The sequence below is a fragment of the Pavona decussata genome, unplaced genomic scaffold (genome assembly GCF_977016875.1).
Source record: "Pavona decussata unplaced genomic scaffold, jaPavDecu1.1 SCAFFOLD_102, whole genome shotgun sequence".
NCBI lineage: Eukaryota > Metazoa > Cnidaria > Anthozoa > Scleractinia > Agariciidae > Pavona > Pavona decussata.
This window is the reverse complement of record NW_028145517.1, coordinates 732,719-750,001: the sequence shown is the minus strand read 5'-3', so window position 1 is coordinate 750,001 and position 17,283 is coordinate 732,719. Positions and strand designations below refer to the sequence as shown.

At 38.3% G+C, this 17,283-nt stretch overlaps 2 protein-coding genes across 2 annotated transcripts; both read right to left on the bottom strand.

Annotated features, from left to right (window-relative positions):
• Nucleotides 1–996: 996 nt before the first annotated feature.
• LOC146471486 (prokineticin receptor 2-like) lies at nt 997–5,223 on the bottom strand. The gene has a single exon (XM_085119923.1). The coding sequence runs from the start codon at nt 2,621–2,623 to the stop codon at nt 1,661–1,663; it is 963 nt and encodes a 320-aa protein (XP_084976049.1). The 5' UTR covers nt 2,624–5,223; the 3' UTR covers nt 997–1,660.
• Nucleotides 997–9,818, bottom strand: LOC146471485 (QRFP-like peptide receptor). Its single transcript, XM_085119922.1, has 2 exons — nt 6,826–9,818; nt 997–1,268 (listed from the first exon to the last, which is right to left on the bottom strand). The coding sequence occupies exon 1, from the start codon at nt 8,229–8,231 to the stop codon at nt 7,110–7,112; it is 1,122 nt and encodes a 373-aa protein (XP_084976048.1). The 5' UTR covers nt 8,232–9,818; the 3' UTR covers nt 997–1,268; nt 6,826–7,109.
• Nucleotides 9,819–17,283: the final 7,465 nt, after the last annotated feature.

Below are 17,283 nucleotides of genomic sequence, written 5' to 3'. Positions count from 1 at the left end.
TTCTGAGTTCGCTAGTTTCTCATTACAGTGGTAATTTGTACTTTGTCTTCTATTAACACCTGATGTAATTTTTGCCGAGCTCGCTTTGATTGTTTTTAACTAGTCAACAAAGGATCTTATGGTTATTGATATTTAAGTGTATTTTGGATGGTTAGCTTTCGGAGATATTAGCATATCTATGGGACTCTGTAAATCCGAATCTAAAAAAAGTAAGTATCACCTGCAGCTCAAACAGTTGTTTATTATACATTTCACTTCAACCTTTTCCGATTTATTGGTGTAATACGGATTCACAAAATGTCCAGCCTGGACTGTTGGCTTAAAAGCTCAGTTGGGAGAATACTGCATCAGAATTACACAAGTCATGGATCGAATCATTGTTCAAGCCTGAATTGTTTTTTTTTTTTTTTTTTCTTTTCGCGGCTGCTTTTAAAAGCTGGGTACATCTATGACTGGGATGGTATCTCATTTATTAATTCTTTCATCCGCAATCCAAACATACATACATATTTAATATATTTCATGGATGAAATGGAGTTCGTTATTAACTTTTCTCATTTCAGTGGTAAGTGTTTCCCAGACTACATGTATCTCGATAAAGTTTCCCCGTATTTGCATATTCTACCGATTGTTATTCAGGCGGCGGCTTTGTACTTTTTGTATCTTCTTGAGCTGCGACGGTTTGTCATTAATTGAACTCTCGGCTTTGGAAGTGGAAAATATTGGCAGGAAATTATATACTGCACGTGTTAAAAATAACTGACGGAGTACAAAATTCAGTAAGATAAGCCTCAAAATACAGGCCAACAACGAGGCAGACAACCTCCATTCAATTAATTTCATCCAAAGAAGACAAATGCAAAATGCAAAACGTCCTTTTCATTAACCATAACCTTCGTTATCGTCTTGTCACCAATGGATCACAACGTTTTTACTTAGGGAAGGTTTTTGTATCGATTTTTGTACAATTTTCGTAAATTAAACAGACAAAGAAACTGGCGCATACTTCATTTTAATGTTCTCTTTGCAGGTAACACGCTCATAGTATTTTAATTACGACTCCAACTCCTTCCAAACTAATTAAATGGGCTAACAAGCAAAGAAATAAACACATTTATTACATATTCAAAAAGGCGACGAGTTTTTAATGACAGTGTATATACCCCAGAAGATTTTATGTAGATTCCTTTATATACGATTGGAAACCAGAGCAACACAGCTTGTCAGTGCAGAACTTTCGTCTTCTTCTTCTTCTTCTTCTTCTTCTTCTTCTTCTTCTTCTTCTTCTTCTTCTTCTTCTTCTACTACTTTATTATTGTTCTGAAAGCGAGTTCTTGATATAGCGCTGTTATTTTTTCAAGTTAATGTTCTAAAGTAGGCAAACATCCAGTGGGATTCGAAGTTTTGTTCGTGATAACGGGAATTGTAGTAATATTTAGCAGCGAGGTGTTTTCTACAAAAGCAGCTGACTGACACTAGCTGTAGTGTACCAGGCGAGCATCTATTCAGTCGTGTCCTGGGTGCTTGTCTGCAGTTTTGGGGTCGCCTGAACTAATTCAACTCGACAGCTTGTGTTGGAAGTGCTCGCTCGAGACCTGCCGCTAATTTTTCCATCAAACTTTAATGTGCCTCGACGCTTCAGTTTACACATGATAATTAGCTAAGTACGAAAGTTTCGCAAAAACATGAAACATATGAAAGGGTTTATGGCACAGTAGGAACTGGCAAGCACGAGAGCGGCAAAATACACCACTTCGAAACTATAGCTACACTGTGGAAGGGTCTCTGGAACAAACAATTCCTGGAAGAAAATCGTTATATAACCTGTCCAAGAGATCAAAAGTGCCAGAACAGTAGCCACGGCCAACTTAAGTAAGTTCATGTTGCGCCTGCGACTTCGCTTGTCTCCTCTAGTGCTTCGGTGTGCCGACATTTTGTCCACTCGAAGATGGATGAAAATAATGGGGTAGAGAATAGAAACGGCAACTATGGGTATAACAAAAAGTATAAAGAATAAAAACACATTGTATCCATAGAATAACTCTTTATCCAGAAACCATTTTGATTGTTGACAGATTGTTTCGTTGTTTTCGTTTTTTACTAGCTCCATTGTATAAAGATATGGCGAGTGAAAAGCCATGGCTATGACCCATGTTGAAGCGATTAGAAGACGGCGTGTTTTCACGGTGATTCTACGAGTCTTTAAGGGATACACGACAGCGAGAAAACGTTCCACGGCGATGATTACCAAGCTCTGGGTCGACACGGATACTGATATGTCACTCAAAAAGGCGCACATTTTGCAGAGAATTCTCCCGCCCAATCCATGGATCTGGAAAGCGTACGAGCCGACGATTTCAATTGTAAGTAAGCGAGGCATAAGGAAGATCGCCGTCAAGATGTCGGAGGCTGCCATGTTAGCGATAAGAAGCATGAGTGGTTCTTTCATTCTCACAAAAGCAGCGATTAGGAGACTGTTTCCTACCAAGGCAACGACCAATGTGATCAGGTGAATGGCGATTTTCAACTCCTTTGTACCCACAGGTTTTCCGTCGATGGCACATGCTTCAGAGGAAGAATTGCTGCTGCTGCTGTTTCCACCGAAGGGAACGTCTAACGGCATTTCTGAAGAAACTATGAAGACGCTTCCGTTTATGATTTCGCTGAAGCACTACAGCTCTCAGTCCCGTTGGTAGTTAGATTATGTAGGTTTAGGTAACAGTTAAACTTCTCTTCCTCTGAACTCTCCAAGAAGAATGTTTGGATTGTACGTGAAGGAGTTCACTTCACTCAAACACGAAGAACAAATCATCTGCCAGAATCTTGCCTGCGTAAGCTTAGCCTTAGTCAGACGTTTTCTTAGTAGATTATAGCGTTATCGACGTCAACATTAGATCACGAAGCAATAATTACGCTTTTTTTCTTCGTCACAGTGGTTTTTGCGTTTCATACGAGGTCACTGTTGCGAAACGGACTTCTAGTGCTAGCCTCGATTAAAAGACCGCCGGTTAGTTGTTTGCTATCAGTTAAATAGATGGAATACTGGCGGCGAAAAACCTCACAGGAATGCGTTGTGTCAACGACTGCCGTGGCGAATGATTCCTGATGTCTCGATATATATGTTGCTTATGCGGCGGGATATTTATGTGATCTTATAAGAGGATATAAGTGTTCAGTGTTCAAGGTTGTGACCAATTAGCCGAGAGATGCTAATTCCTGAGTGGAATCATAATAAGAGAACTTCCCTATTAATTCAAAAGGATAAGATCACTTTAATGCCTTTATAACTTCCTGAAATACACATCTACAATATTTTTATTATTTTTATAACTTCCCGTGACAATGCATGCGATTTTCTCCTAATCTTCAATATAAGAATATAACAACAAAGGTAAACATCAGTGTGGTGCAATATCGCTGGATGGAATCAATTATTCAACGTTTACAGAAGACCACTTCACCACTTGATTGTCTTCTACGACGCTTGCTTTTATCGACTGACAGGAGACAGATCCTGACCAGGAGATTGAGTTTTCCCCAAAAAATACAACCGTCATAAAATAGTCTTGACTAAGTTTCGAAGAAGTTTCGACTTCAAACGAAAAGCCGAAAAAACTCATTTTCCTAAGAAGCCAAAAATACGCACTAGGTACTTAGGAAGCAAATGGTCAATAATGTGGATAAATTGACTTACTTGGGAAACACCCTGTACCTTCAAGCCAATATCTACGAAGAAGTCAAGTGCAGAATCACCAAGGCCAACAGCGCCTTTGGGAGACTTGGAACCAATGTCTGGGAACGTAGGGGCACCAGCCTGACCACCAAGTTTAAGGTATACCAGATTGTAATTATCACTACATTCTTTTACGCCTGTGAATTTTGGACTATACCAGACAAGTGAACCACTTCAACACAACCTGTCCCTGCAAGCTGATAAGAAACAAATGACAGGAACGAATCCCCGACATAGAGGTCCTCTCCCGGGCAAGCATGACCAGCATACACACTCTCTTAGAGAAGGCACAGGCAACATGAGCTGGACATATCCCACGCATGAATGACCAGCGTATCTCCAAAGTGCTCCTATACGGCGAACTGACAGAAGGAAAGCGCAAATTTGGACGAGTCAAAGACAGCCTCAAATGCTAACCTAAATAACTTAGAAATTCCTGTCGAAGCCTGGAAAGACCTTGGTTCAAACCGACCATCATGGCGCAGCCTGGTCAGTAGTGGAGCCTCTTCAGCTGAACAGCGTCGCAGAACCACGGCTGAAAGCAAACAGGCAGCACGGAAAGCGAGAGCTGCTAGCTCCTCCACCCAGTCACCCAGCGGGCGGGCCAAAAGTGCACAATCTGCAGCACATAGCTCTGTTCCCTTATCGGACGAATCAGCCACATTCGCAAGCACTCAGCCAACCAGTCAAGTTTATGGTCATCATCATTATTGATGATGGACGAACATCAAGTACTCCGCTGGCGTGCAATTTCAAATACAACTAGATAAAGTGATACGGAATGTATATTGAAAATCACTTTTCTAGTCATGATCATAAAGTCTGTTTATGTGGACATGTACGTTACATTACTGTCTAACAAGTAGAGCAAATGAACTCTTATAACTTTAAATCAACCTCCCTGGTGTAATATTGAAATGTCCTCATGGGTTTTCGTCTGGCCAGGTAGACGTTTTGGCTAGTTTCTGGCGAAAATCCATTGATAACCAGGTCTGTTCCAGAGGAAGGTTACTCTCGAGAGTTATACCGTAGGATACTGTGTAGCTGAGAATAGCCTACAGCTCAAGTTCCCCGTCGTCCTAAGTCAGTCAGGCAGGATGTTTTGATTAAAGCAGGAAAGAGTTCAATTACCTCGACCGCCCAACACAAATTATCCCCCGGACTGTCGCCTGCTATCACCCAAAAATGTAAATGGAGATGCTTTTCAAATGATAACAGAGGTAACTCTTCAATGTTCACCGGCAACTACAGGCTTGTTATAGGTTTTATAACTGCAAACGTCTCTTATTAATTTATGCATCCATCCGCAGTTCAAATTCTTATAAGAGCTTGAAGTTTAATGAAACGTTAAGATTAAACCGATAAGAGAAACTACTTTCACCTTTTTTTTTTTGTGCATTGAATTTTGTAATTAATCAGGAACAAAACCTGTTTTCCAGGAATCATTTACTTTATTTTCACTATATTATAAAAGAATTGGTTGATGCTTTTAGCTGTGGGTAAATCGAGTTATGGATGCACTTGGGAAGTTTAGAGAGTATTCAAGAGGCTACAACTCTTACGCTTCTCACGTGCTCTCAAAAACTTCCCGCGTGCATCCATAACACGATATACCCACGATATACCCACGATATATTAAATATTATTATCTTCAGTTTCAAGGAATTTAAGAAATACTTTCTCTTATTCGGATTTAAATTGGGATTTGCTTAGTACTTTTAAAGTCAGTGGGAGACTATTACAAATTTGGACACCAGATCATGAAAAAAAGATCTCATTTTTTTCATTTCTTGTAGTTTACACATCGAATTTTTCATTAGTTGTCGACCTAGTTCTATATTCATGAGTGCAGGTCACTTTCTGAGTTCGCTAGTTTCTCATTACAGTGGTAATTTGTACTTTGTCTTCTATTAACACCTGATGTAAGTTTTGCCGAGCTCGCTTTGATGGTTTTTAACTAGTCAACAAAGGATCTTATGGTTATTGATATTTAAGTGTATTTTGGATGGTTAGCTTTCGGAGATATTAGCATATCTATGGGACTCTGTAAATCCGAATCTAAAAAAAGTAAGTATCACCTGCAGCTCAAACAGTTGTTTATTATACATTTCACTTCAACCTTTTCCGATTTATTGGTGTAATACGGATTCACAAAATGTCCAGCCTGGACTGTTGGCTTAAAAGCTCAGTTGGGAGAGTACTGCATCAGAATTACACAAGTCATGGATCGAATCATTGTTCAAGCCTGAATTGTTTTTGTTTTTTTTTTTCTTTTCGCGGCTGCTTTTAAAAGCTGGGTACATCTATGACTGGGATGGTATCTCATTTATTAATTCTTTCATCCGCAATCCAAACATACATACATATTTAATATATTTCATGGATGAAATGGAGTTCGTTATTAACTTTTCTCATTTCAGTGGTAAGTGTTTCCCAGACTACATGTATCTCGATAAAGTTTCCCCGTATTTGCATATTCTACCGATTGTTATTCAGGCGGCGGCTTTGTACTTTTTGTATCTTCTTGAGCTGCGACGGTTTGTCATTAATTGAACTCCCGGCTTTGGAAGTGGAAAATATTGGCAGGAAATTATATACTGCACGTGTTAAAAATAACTGACGGAGTACAAAATTCAGTAAGATAAGCCTCAAAATACAGGCCAACAACGAGGCAGACAACCTCCATTCAATTAATTTCATCCAAAGAAGACAAATGCAAAATGCAAAACGTCCTTTTCATTAATCATAACCTTCGTTATCGTCTCGTCACCAATGGATCACAACGTTTTTACTTAGGGAAGATTTTTGTATCGATTTTCGTACAATTTTCGTAAATTAAACAGACAAAGAAACTGGCGCATACTTCATTTTAATGTTCTCTTTGCAGGTAACACGCTCATAGTATTTTAATTACGACTCCAACTCCTTCCAAACTAATTAAATGGGCTAACAAGCAAAGAAATAAACACATTTATTACATATTCAAAAAGGCGACGAGTTTTTAATGACAGTGTATATACCCCAGAAGATTTTATGTAGATTCCTTTATATACGATTGGAAACCAGAGCAACACAGCTTGTCAGGGCAGAACTTTCGTCTTCTTCTTCTTCTTCTTCTTCTTCTTCTTCTTCTTCTTCTTCTTCTTCTTCTTCTTCTTCTTCTTCTTCTTCTTCTTCTACTACTTTATTATTGTTCTGAAAGCGAGTTCTTGATATAGCGCTGTTATTTTTTCAAGTTAATGTTCTAAAGTAGGCAAACATCCAGTGGGATTCGAAGTTTTGTTCGTGATGACGGGAATTGTAGCAATATTTAGCAGCGAGGTGTTTTCTACAAAAGCAGCTGACTGACACTAGCTGTAGTGTACCAGGCGAGCATCTATTCAGTCGTGTCCTGGGTGCTTGTCTGCAGTTTTGGGGTCGCCTGAACTAATTCAACTCGACAGCTTGTGTTGGAAGTGCTCGCTCGAGACCTGCCGCTAATTTTTCCATCAAACTTTAATGTGCCTCGACGCTTCAGTTTACACATGATAATTAGCTGAGTACGAAAGTTTCGCAAAAACATGAAACATATGAAAGGGTTTATGGCACAGTAGGAACTGGCAAGCACGATAGCAGCAAAATACACCACTTTGAAACTATAGCTACACTGTGGAAGGGTCTCTGGAACAAACAATTCCTGGAAGAAAATCGTTATATAACCTGTCCAAGAGATCAAAAGTGCCAGAACAGTAGCCACGGCCAACTTAAGTAAGTTCATGTTGCGCCTACGACTTCGCTTGTCTCCTCTAGTGCTTCGGTGTGCCGACATTTTGTCCACTCGAAGGTGGATGAAAATAATGGGGTAGAGAATAGAAACGGCAACTATGGGTATAACAAAAAGTATAAAGAATAAAAACACATTGTATCCATAGAATAACTCTTTATCCAGAAACCATTTTGATTGTTGACAGATTGTTTCGTTGTTTTTGTTTTTTACTAGCTCCATTGTATAAAGATATGGCGAGTGAAAAGCCATGGCTATGACCCATGTTGAAGCGATTAGAAGACGGCGTGTTTTCACGGTGATTCTACGAGTCTTTAAGGGATACACGACAGCGAGAAAACGTTCCACGGCGATGATTACCAAGCTCTGGGTCGACACGGATACTGATATGTCACTCAAAAAGGCGCACATTTTGCAGAGAATTCTCCCTCCCAATCCATGGATCTGGAAAGCGTACGAGCCGACGATTTCAATTGTAAGTAAGCGAGGCATAAGGAAGATCGCCGTCAAGATGTCGGAGGCTGCCATGTTAGCGATAAGAAGCATGAGTGGTTCTTTCATTCTCACAAAAGCAGCGATTAGGAGACTGTTTCCTACCAACGCAACGACCAATGTGATCAGGTGAATGGCGATTTTCAACTCCTTTGTACCCACAGGTTTTCCGTCGATGGCACATGCTTCAGAAGAAGAATTGCTGCTGCTGCTGTTTCCACCGAAGGGAACGTCTAACGGCATTTCTGAAGAAACTATGAAGACGCTTCCGTTTATGATTTCGCTGAAGCACTACAGCTCTCAGTCCCGTTGGTAGTTAGATTATGTAGGTTTAGGTAACAGTTAAACTTCTCTTCCTCTGAACTCTCCAAGAAGAATGTTTGGATTGTACGTGAAGGAGTTCACTTCACTCAAACACGAAGAACAAATTATCTGCCAGAATCTTGCCTGCGTAAGCTTAGCCTTAGTCAGACGTTTTCTTAGTAGATTATAGCGTTATCGACGTCAACATTAGATCACGAAGCAATAATTACGCTTTTTTTCTTCGTCACAGTGGTTTTTGCGTTTCATACGAGGTCAGTGTTGCGAAATGGACTTCTAGTGCTAGCCTCGATTAAAAGACAGCCGGTTAATTGTTTGCTATCAGTGAAATAGATGGAATACTGGCGGCGAAAAACCTCACAGGAATGCGTTGTGTCAACGACTGCCGTGGCGAATGATTCCTGATGTCTCGATATATATGTTGCTTATGCGGGATATTTATGTGATCTTATAAGAGGATATAAGTGTTTCATTTCATTGTCCAAGGTTGTGACCAATTAGCCGAGAGATGCAAATTCCTGAGTGGAATCATAATAAGGGAACTTCCTTATTGTTTCAAAGGGATAAGATCACTTTAATGTCTTTATAACTTCCTGAAATACACATCTACAAGATTTTTATTATTTTTACAACTTCCCGTAACAATGCATGAGAATTTTCTCCTAATCTTCAATATAAGAATATAACAACAAAGGTGTACATCAGTGAGATGCAATATCGCTGGATGGGATCAATTATTCAACGTTTACAGAAGACCACTTCACCACTCGATTGTCTTCTACGACGCTTGTTTTTATCGACTGACAGGAGACAGATCCTGACCAGGAGATTGAGTTTTCGCGAAAAAATACAACCGTCATAAAATCGTCTTGACTAAGTTTCCAAGTGGTTTCGACTTCAAACGAAAAGCCGAAAAAACTCATTTTCCTAAGAAGCCACAAATACGTACTAGGTACTTAGGAAGCAAGTATTGGATTGCTAAAAACACAAGTTGAACAGTTTAGAGTTTCTTTCAGAAATTGTAATAATTGAACCCTCATTTTTTTTAACCGAGGCAGCCCGATACTTGTGCTATTAAGGTTATTTAGGTTTCGTCACCATGTTTCTTTTTTTCGTTTGTTACCTTTTTTTCTATATGTATCTTGTATAAAAATACAAACTTGAGCTTCGACTAAAGGACTTTCTATTGTGATCATTTCTTTTCTTATAGCCATTTATGTAAACGCTTGACATCTGCGGTCGAATTCAACTTGAAGAGGTTGTGTAACATGTGTTTGTTAAGGATAATGGAAGAAGGTCATACCACCCCTTTTCATTATAAATTACCGCAATGTAAAATTAAATAAAATAAAAAACGAAAAAGTAATAATAATTATTGTAAAAAATATGTTATTATAATATTACATACTGTGTTCATCATTTCTTTTCAAACCCCTGATGATTGGGGAACCATGAATGCATGAAGTGTGAGTAAACTTTCTGGATTGTATATGCATTAAGAATAAATTTAATACCGAGGGAAAGTAGATGCAATGTGTTGTTTTGCGGGAGCTTTAGAATTACCCGACTACCAATCGTTCATGATTAAATGGAAATTTTCATAAGGGTATTCTTTTATCCGTTTTCTGACATTGCGGATACAAACTTTAAGGTCAATGGTTAGAAGTTAAAAACGGGTTTATCGAAAAAGAAAACAAAAGTGGGAAAGAGCGTTGGACTCAAACTCGGGGTACTCGACAACCATATTAAAAAAAGGTAAAGAAAAGAAAGAAAGACTTGAAATGTCGTGTCTTCTTTCCAAGATGGCGTTCGGACATTTAAAATTGGATATTTCTGGATAGAAACAGTTTGATCTCCTCGGGTTCTTTAGCTGATTTTTAAATTCAGGGAAAATTTACCGGAGCTGCTGATAGCTCAGTTTCGACAATCCTGGCTTGCCTGCACTTTTTTCGCTCTTTTTGAAATTTCGCACCTTCGAAAACAAAAGGAATTGATTTTGACGATGTGTAGAATAACGTTTTACGCGACAATTCAACACCAACAAAAACGATAGTTATTCTTGAAAATGCTATTCACTGGACTGTTGTGTTGCTCTGTGAAGCTGGAAGGCACAGAAAACCACGATCATGAAACAACAATTGTAGTAAAGGAATCAAAATGGATTACAAAACGATCGATATTTTGGACCAAGCAGGGCTCCCTGGTCGAAGATTTCTAGAAGCCTGCCCGCATAATACTCAACGCTAAAAGTGAATTGGGTGAAATTACTTCTTGTTTACTAGCTTTAAGCTAATGCTGAGAGATAATATTCTTACGAGCACATCTTTATTTTTCTCCATTAAAAACGGGTCAAATTAACCTGTGTCAGTCAGGTGTTGGTAATCGTAAACGGAGAAAAAACAAAAAACCGAAAAACGGAGATTGCCTGAAACACTTTGCTGACGAGTCCAATTTGTCTTTGTTTTGTTATTTTGTTTTTCTTTAGTTTGCGTTAATTATCTTACTTAATTTGTTCCTTTTACTTTTTACCCGTGAATCCTGTCATGTTTTCATCATGAGATTGATGGTGGCCAATGCAACGAAGGGCGAAATTTCATTTTAGATAGATACCTGTATTTCAACAGGGTAAATCTTTCAGTTATGACGTTGCAAAAACTGCTTTTCACAGACGCCCTTGTACTTTAGCACTTTTTCATGAAATTACTAGCCCATAGACTGAGAGTTTTGCGGTTTCAAATTATTGCAGGTTGCTGTAATTTCATTCACTGATTTACTATGTTTTTGGCGAGTCGCAATCACCTACGGGGCTACCCATCGAGAGCAACAAAGGAAAACACTCAAGATGTTGTCTCCTGTGCTCCCATATCATTTAGCTGTGTTTTACAGGCATATTTGAGTCAGCTAACACAGTAAGATTTGTTCGTATGTTTTATCTGAAAATCAGTTTAAGTTGCAAAAAGTTTTATAGGAAACCGAACCTTATTCTCCAAATAGGCCCTATCACGGTTTTCGACGCCATTTTGACGAGTAGGCAAACAGGCTTGAAACAACAGTGTTGTATGGAAATCCGATGTCAAATAATTTTCATAAAACATCGCTTCTGAAAATTCATGAATTGGAAACGTTTGGCACTACGAAAAGGATTTTAAGAAAAAACTTGGAGGGATGTAACTATGCCAGAAAGCGTCCAGTCGTGTTTTGAACTTTCCATACATTTGTCTGTATAGCGAACCACCCGTGAACTGCTACTAAAAATAGTTCGCAGGAAAAAATACAGACAAATGTATGGAAAGATCAAAGCACGTCTGGACGCTTTCTGGTACAGCTACATCCCTCCTATTTTTTCTAAAAATCTTTTTCCTAGTGCCAAACGTTTTCAATTGATGAATTTTTAGGAAGCGATGTTTTATGAAAATTATTTGACGTCGGATTTCCATACAAACACTGTTATTTCAAGCCTGTTTACCTACTCGTCAAAATGGCGTCGAAAACCGTGATAAGGTCTATTCACGAGCTGTTGTTGGCTTTACGAAAATGCTAGCTGACCGTATTTCGTATTTTTAACGACGTATTTTGCTCCTCCGAAAATGAAAGGAATTAGCTTCCCAATGTTTGGAAATTTTGAGCTGACATTTCCAAAGAAAACTACAGCTTTTCTTTAAAATTTTATCCAAATTTCCGAGGCAATACTAACAAATATCCACCAAAAGGAACCGTTGCGTGCCCCTGATCAAATTTTTTGTCCGCAAAAAAATTCAAGATGGCTGCCTCGCAACAGAAGCCATCATGGTGATAGTAGTCTTCATGTTTTAACAAACACAATCATTTTTTGGTGCAAGGCTATCTATTTTTTGAAATTCAGTTGCTGTCAGTTTCCTGCAGTTTCGATAACAAGCAAGGCTCTCAAAAACGACTTTTTTGTGCTGATCAATTTTTACAATTTCAAAACAGAACAAAGCAAAACAACATGATTGTCAATAATTTCACGTCATGTGGTACTTTATTGCTAAAGCTCAGTTCATTTGAGCAGTCACAAATTTGAATAGGTTAGAATTTCAATTCACTAAAGTACAAATTAATCATTACTATTTTGACGGAGAGATTTGGTTAGTTTTGGACGAATGCTCTGCATGAATGTTCCTTCTGTTTGGTTCCAAGAGATTCTATATCAGTGCTTCACATCTCTGTGATAGGAAGAAATCTCTTTTGTGAGAGTTGTTTTTCTTCCACAAAAGAGATTTGCTAATGCTACCTACTCTCGATCGCCAGCTGTCATTCGTGGAAACGAGGGGAGCAAAAGGCGGCGGAAATCATGCAAGCTTAAATTCACACCCTCAAAAGTCTAATGGGTCGACCCTAAAAGCTCGTTTTTGGTTTCATTACAAATTGTTTTGGCGGAAACGAAACGATAAAGTTCCGTAAAAAATTAAAACTAAGTGTAATGATCTTCATTTGAGTATATGCCCCGATAGACGTGTGCTTCCTTAATGAAGGCGACTTCCCTTAGCTGTTACTTTTCCTCTTCCCACCTTGTAACGTCTTCCTTTTTTCGTATTTAAAAAGTTCACGCAATAAATGAACGTTAATAGAGAAATTTAGGATTACGTTTACGTCAAACGGCTGAAATGACCGACCCCATGTTTACCATATATTTGCATCTCCCTGTTTTCCGTTTCTCAGTATAATTGAATGCTTTTGCATTAGCGTCAAAGGTCAAAAATTATTTTCAGCATGCCGATCAGTGTACTGTTTCTTTTTTTTTTTTTAACGCGAATCTCACATTTGCTATTTACCGTAAACGCGATTCAAAATCCAAAGAAAACGACAAAACCTTTAAGTTTACAAAACATGTTTCGACAGAGACTTCTGCCATCTTCAGTTAGTTAATGTACAAAGCGTTGGAAGTTGAATTTATTATAAGTAGACAAAAATGCTTATTATGATAAACGGTGACAACAAAATGAACATGAAACGTGACAATGTAAGAATTATAAGAATAATTTTAGATTACATGGTGTAAAGGTTGTTCTCTTTGATTCTAAATCTCTTTGATTGAACTGAGAATCGTATTCGGAAAAATCGCCTAACAAGCGGATGGGCGGGTTTTTCTTTGCGTTGAAGGCTTTAGGGACGAGTCGATACCATCGCAAAGTCAAGTTAATCGATTTTAAGAATCACTTTACTAGGCAGTCTAGCGGAAACAGCTGCTTCGCTTTCTTTCATGATCAATCGTGAAATGAGGGTTTCAATTTTCAAAATGAAAATTATTTTGAATAGTTCAACATTAAATCGCTGATTGAAATGAAAGTTGATCGATTGTTTGAAAGCAACTTTGGGGCACGAAAAAACTCAGTCAAGTGTTGCATGACATCGTCGTAAACTGAGCGAATTTGAAGAGCTACTTTAGCAAGGAATTTGCATGATTGCCAGACTAACGAAAACAGCTGTTTTGTTCAGTGTCTTTCGTGACTGATGCTGATGGTTAAAGGGAGGGTTTCAATGTTAAATGAAAATTGATTTCAAGCGGGCGAGTTAAACATCGACATCATATTGCTGCCGGATTGAAGTGAAAGTTAATTAATTTTGAAATAACTACAGCGAACAAGTAATTTAAGGCAAGAATCCCACTAAAAGTGGGATTTCATACCGATGATTTTTTTCGAACTGAAGAAAGGCAGGGAAAGCACTCACTTCTCGATAGCTTTTTTCTGAAAGTCACAAACACTTGTAGCAAATATTGACCAGTGGTTGAAGACATTAAAGGGCCATGAAGGACTGGCGGGATATTATTACTCATTTGCGCCATTTTAAATGTCATATTAACCATAGTTTGAGCCACAAGAAAAAACTCTTAAGCAAACTACTTCACGATGTGTATATAAATTAGAGATACGATCTCCTCAAAGAAAACCCCAAAACCTAAGTACCTGCCAAAATGGGTCATGATATCGATTCACCCATCTCGCTATTAACTGAAATCCAGAAGCTGCAGTTTTTGTTACTTTCCTTCCCAAGTTTATGAGTTTTAACAAATTAATTAAAACATTTGCCTTCAATTTTTTACAAGACAAGACAAGACAAGACAAGACAAAAACAAGAGACTCCATTTAACATGGTGCTTGAATATGCTTAGCCATACGGCTAGTTTACAGATATCCCTCCTTTTCGTAGCAAGGTCAAGGAGGTGGGGGGGGGGGGGGGGGGATTATGGGTGTTATTTTATTTTTTTTTATTTACTTTTTTTTTAGTAGGGTAGGGCTTGCTTAGTCTTTTCAACTGGTTTGCAATTAAGTAGAAAACTCTCCCGTTTTGATTAACAAACTGAGAATGAGTTACAGATACGGTTTAGGGAAATGTTGTGAAAATCATAAATTTGTTTTCAAATATTGCTCGCGTTCTGCGCTTGGGTAGCAGTCATCTTGGAATTGAAATTCTGTGCTGTACTCTTCCCAAGCCTGTTTCTCCATCTCTCTTCCCCCAGGCTGCTTCAAAGTTTGAAAATGGTAGCCGGTGTTTCAAATTCTAACCGTGAGAAATGGTATCCATTATATCGAAGCGATAAAGAAAGATTCCTTTCATTTTCCTTAGGTTTGAATTATCATTCCTCTGAAAAGCATGCATCATTCTGAAAATTTTCTCGAAAATATGATTTATGGAAAGACAATGCTATCACGTCTGTGTTCACATACGTGTACGCCTTTAAATAATCTTAATTGCTTCTTTAACAGAAACTGCACGTAAAAGTCACTATAAAATAAAATTAGAACAAAATGGTGCCATCACATCTTTACGTAGTTAATTAACGTTTTTTAATTTTTATTTTTCATGTTGTTTTGAATAAACGATTTCATGCCATTGATTCGTGAACGCACAAGAAAACTGGCATGAGCTGTAAGCCTGTTATTTCTGATATAGTGATACTTATCTTCAAATTTGTAATGTTTTTTCTTTCCATTTCGGCCTTGTTATTCTTTTTCAATGTTTAATAGATTTTCTTTTTTTTTTTTCTTTTATTTTTATTGCTGAACAGGCACGTTCTGAAAACCACTTACTATAATAAACACAGCGTGAGAAAGCCGTTGCTTTTATCTCGTCCCCCTGTTTCAGGGGCACCCAACGGATCTTTTCGATAAGTTATCTTTTCGGAAGGCCCTTAATCCCCTACAATTTTCTAAAAATAATTTTCGCCTCGAACTTTCGTGATATGGGAAATTTAAGACCTGGTGTTTTCGGATTGATACAAATGTCGTCTCGGGTACCGAAAAAAGGTCAGCTAAGATTTTCGGAAAGGAAATAAGACCTAACTTTTTTGGGAAATGGACAAAAATGCCCTAGTAATTTCGAAAAGACTCAAGTTCCCCTAGAATGACCAAACAGATAAAAATATAATAGCGTAGCTTTAAATGAATTTACAGAGCTTTAAAGGCACTCCAGATAGCCTAAAATTGCGATTCAAAGGATCTGAGATAAAACTCCCATTGGGTGCCCCTGCTGTTTGTCTTATTTTTTGTAAAAATAAAAATATTGATAAAAAGAAAACTGGCGTACAGACGAAAAGCCACTGATGGTTTGGCGTAGCCTGCGTATAGCGCGTAGCAGACGTTTCCTTTACGCGAGAACCGAGCGAAAGCTTTCGGTGGGAGAGGGAGCTTGAGCGAACGACTTCTACGAAGCAGGCTAAGTTTTACGTGACTGACTAAATGGACAATTAATAAAACAGACTTCGTGTTCGAGGGCGAAGAGCTGGCAATTACTAGATCATGATTAATTTGTGGCAGAAATAACCTCACATTTGCAGTTTTAACTGACGGACCAGAACAAGTAGCTTATTCTCACAGCACGTAAATGATCTCTGATCACGCCTTAGCTTTCAGCGCTATTATTAACTATTAGCAACGAGGCGCCAAATAGGCCATGTTCCTCGTTGTTCATGTGAAAATTAGTTTTGTTTCCATTTCAATGAAAACTAATTTTCACAATAAAAGCTTTGTACTTGGCCACGCTTTCATAATTAGGTTCAAACCAACTCGGAAATCGCCTGCAAAGTGTTCCTTTTTGTTAAACGATTGTCGAATGGCTAAGCTGACTAACGTAGAGCTCTCCGTCTTTTTGATCCCACGTTTTCCAAACATTGGGAAATCGATGCAGAGTTTAACATAGGTACCACTGAGCAAATGACTGAAAGATGGTAAGATATGGAAAAAAAAATATTCGTTGAGAATGATTTATTATTAGTTTAATGGCCTTAGCTTAATGGCCTTAGCTCACTCGGATATAATAAATCACATGATTTATTACTTGTTTAATGGCCTTAGCTCCCACGAGTCCCATGTAGCTCAGTGCAAGAGCATCCGAACTAGCAATCGGTAGGTCTTTGGTTCGACTCCTGAAAAGAGCACTCGGATTTTTTCCGAGTATGCCTATGTCACTTATTGAAACTGAAATAAATCATTCTCATTTATTCACCAGGCTTAACATATTCCATCACATTTATTCCAAAATATTTGTTGCAAGCAAATTCCAAGTTACTTCTATATACTTTATTTGACAGGCAGAAATTGTGTATTACGAATTTATTGCCTCAGTTGCTCGAGAGGCTTTTCAACTTCCTTTACAATTGCCAGCTAAAAACACCATTTGCCAGAATCACCCAAATTTGTGAAAACATTGAAACTTTCAATGTCGAAACTTTCAATTATATTCACCTCGATAATTCCGTACCGAAAAAGATGCCCTTGGTACATTTACCAATTTATCTTAGCGTACGAAAATCGAAACGCTCAAAAAACACACAGAAAGATCAGAAATTCAAACCTAAAATGCACAATGTTGTTAGTACAGGGACAAAATTTGGCTTTCTCTGCGTTAGGCTTGCAAGGTATTGTGGTAAAATGTTCAGCCGCCATCTTTTTCCCTAAGGTGGATTCAACCGGGCCCAGAGAGACAAAAACTGCCATCAAATGACTACCTCTCA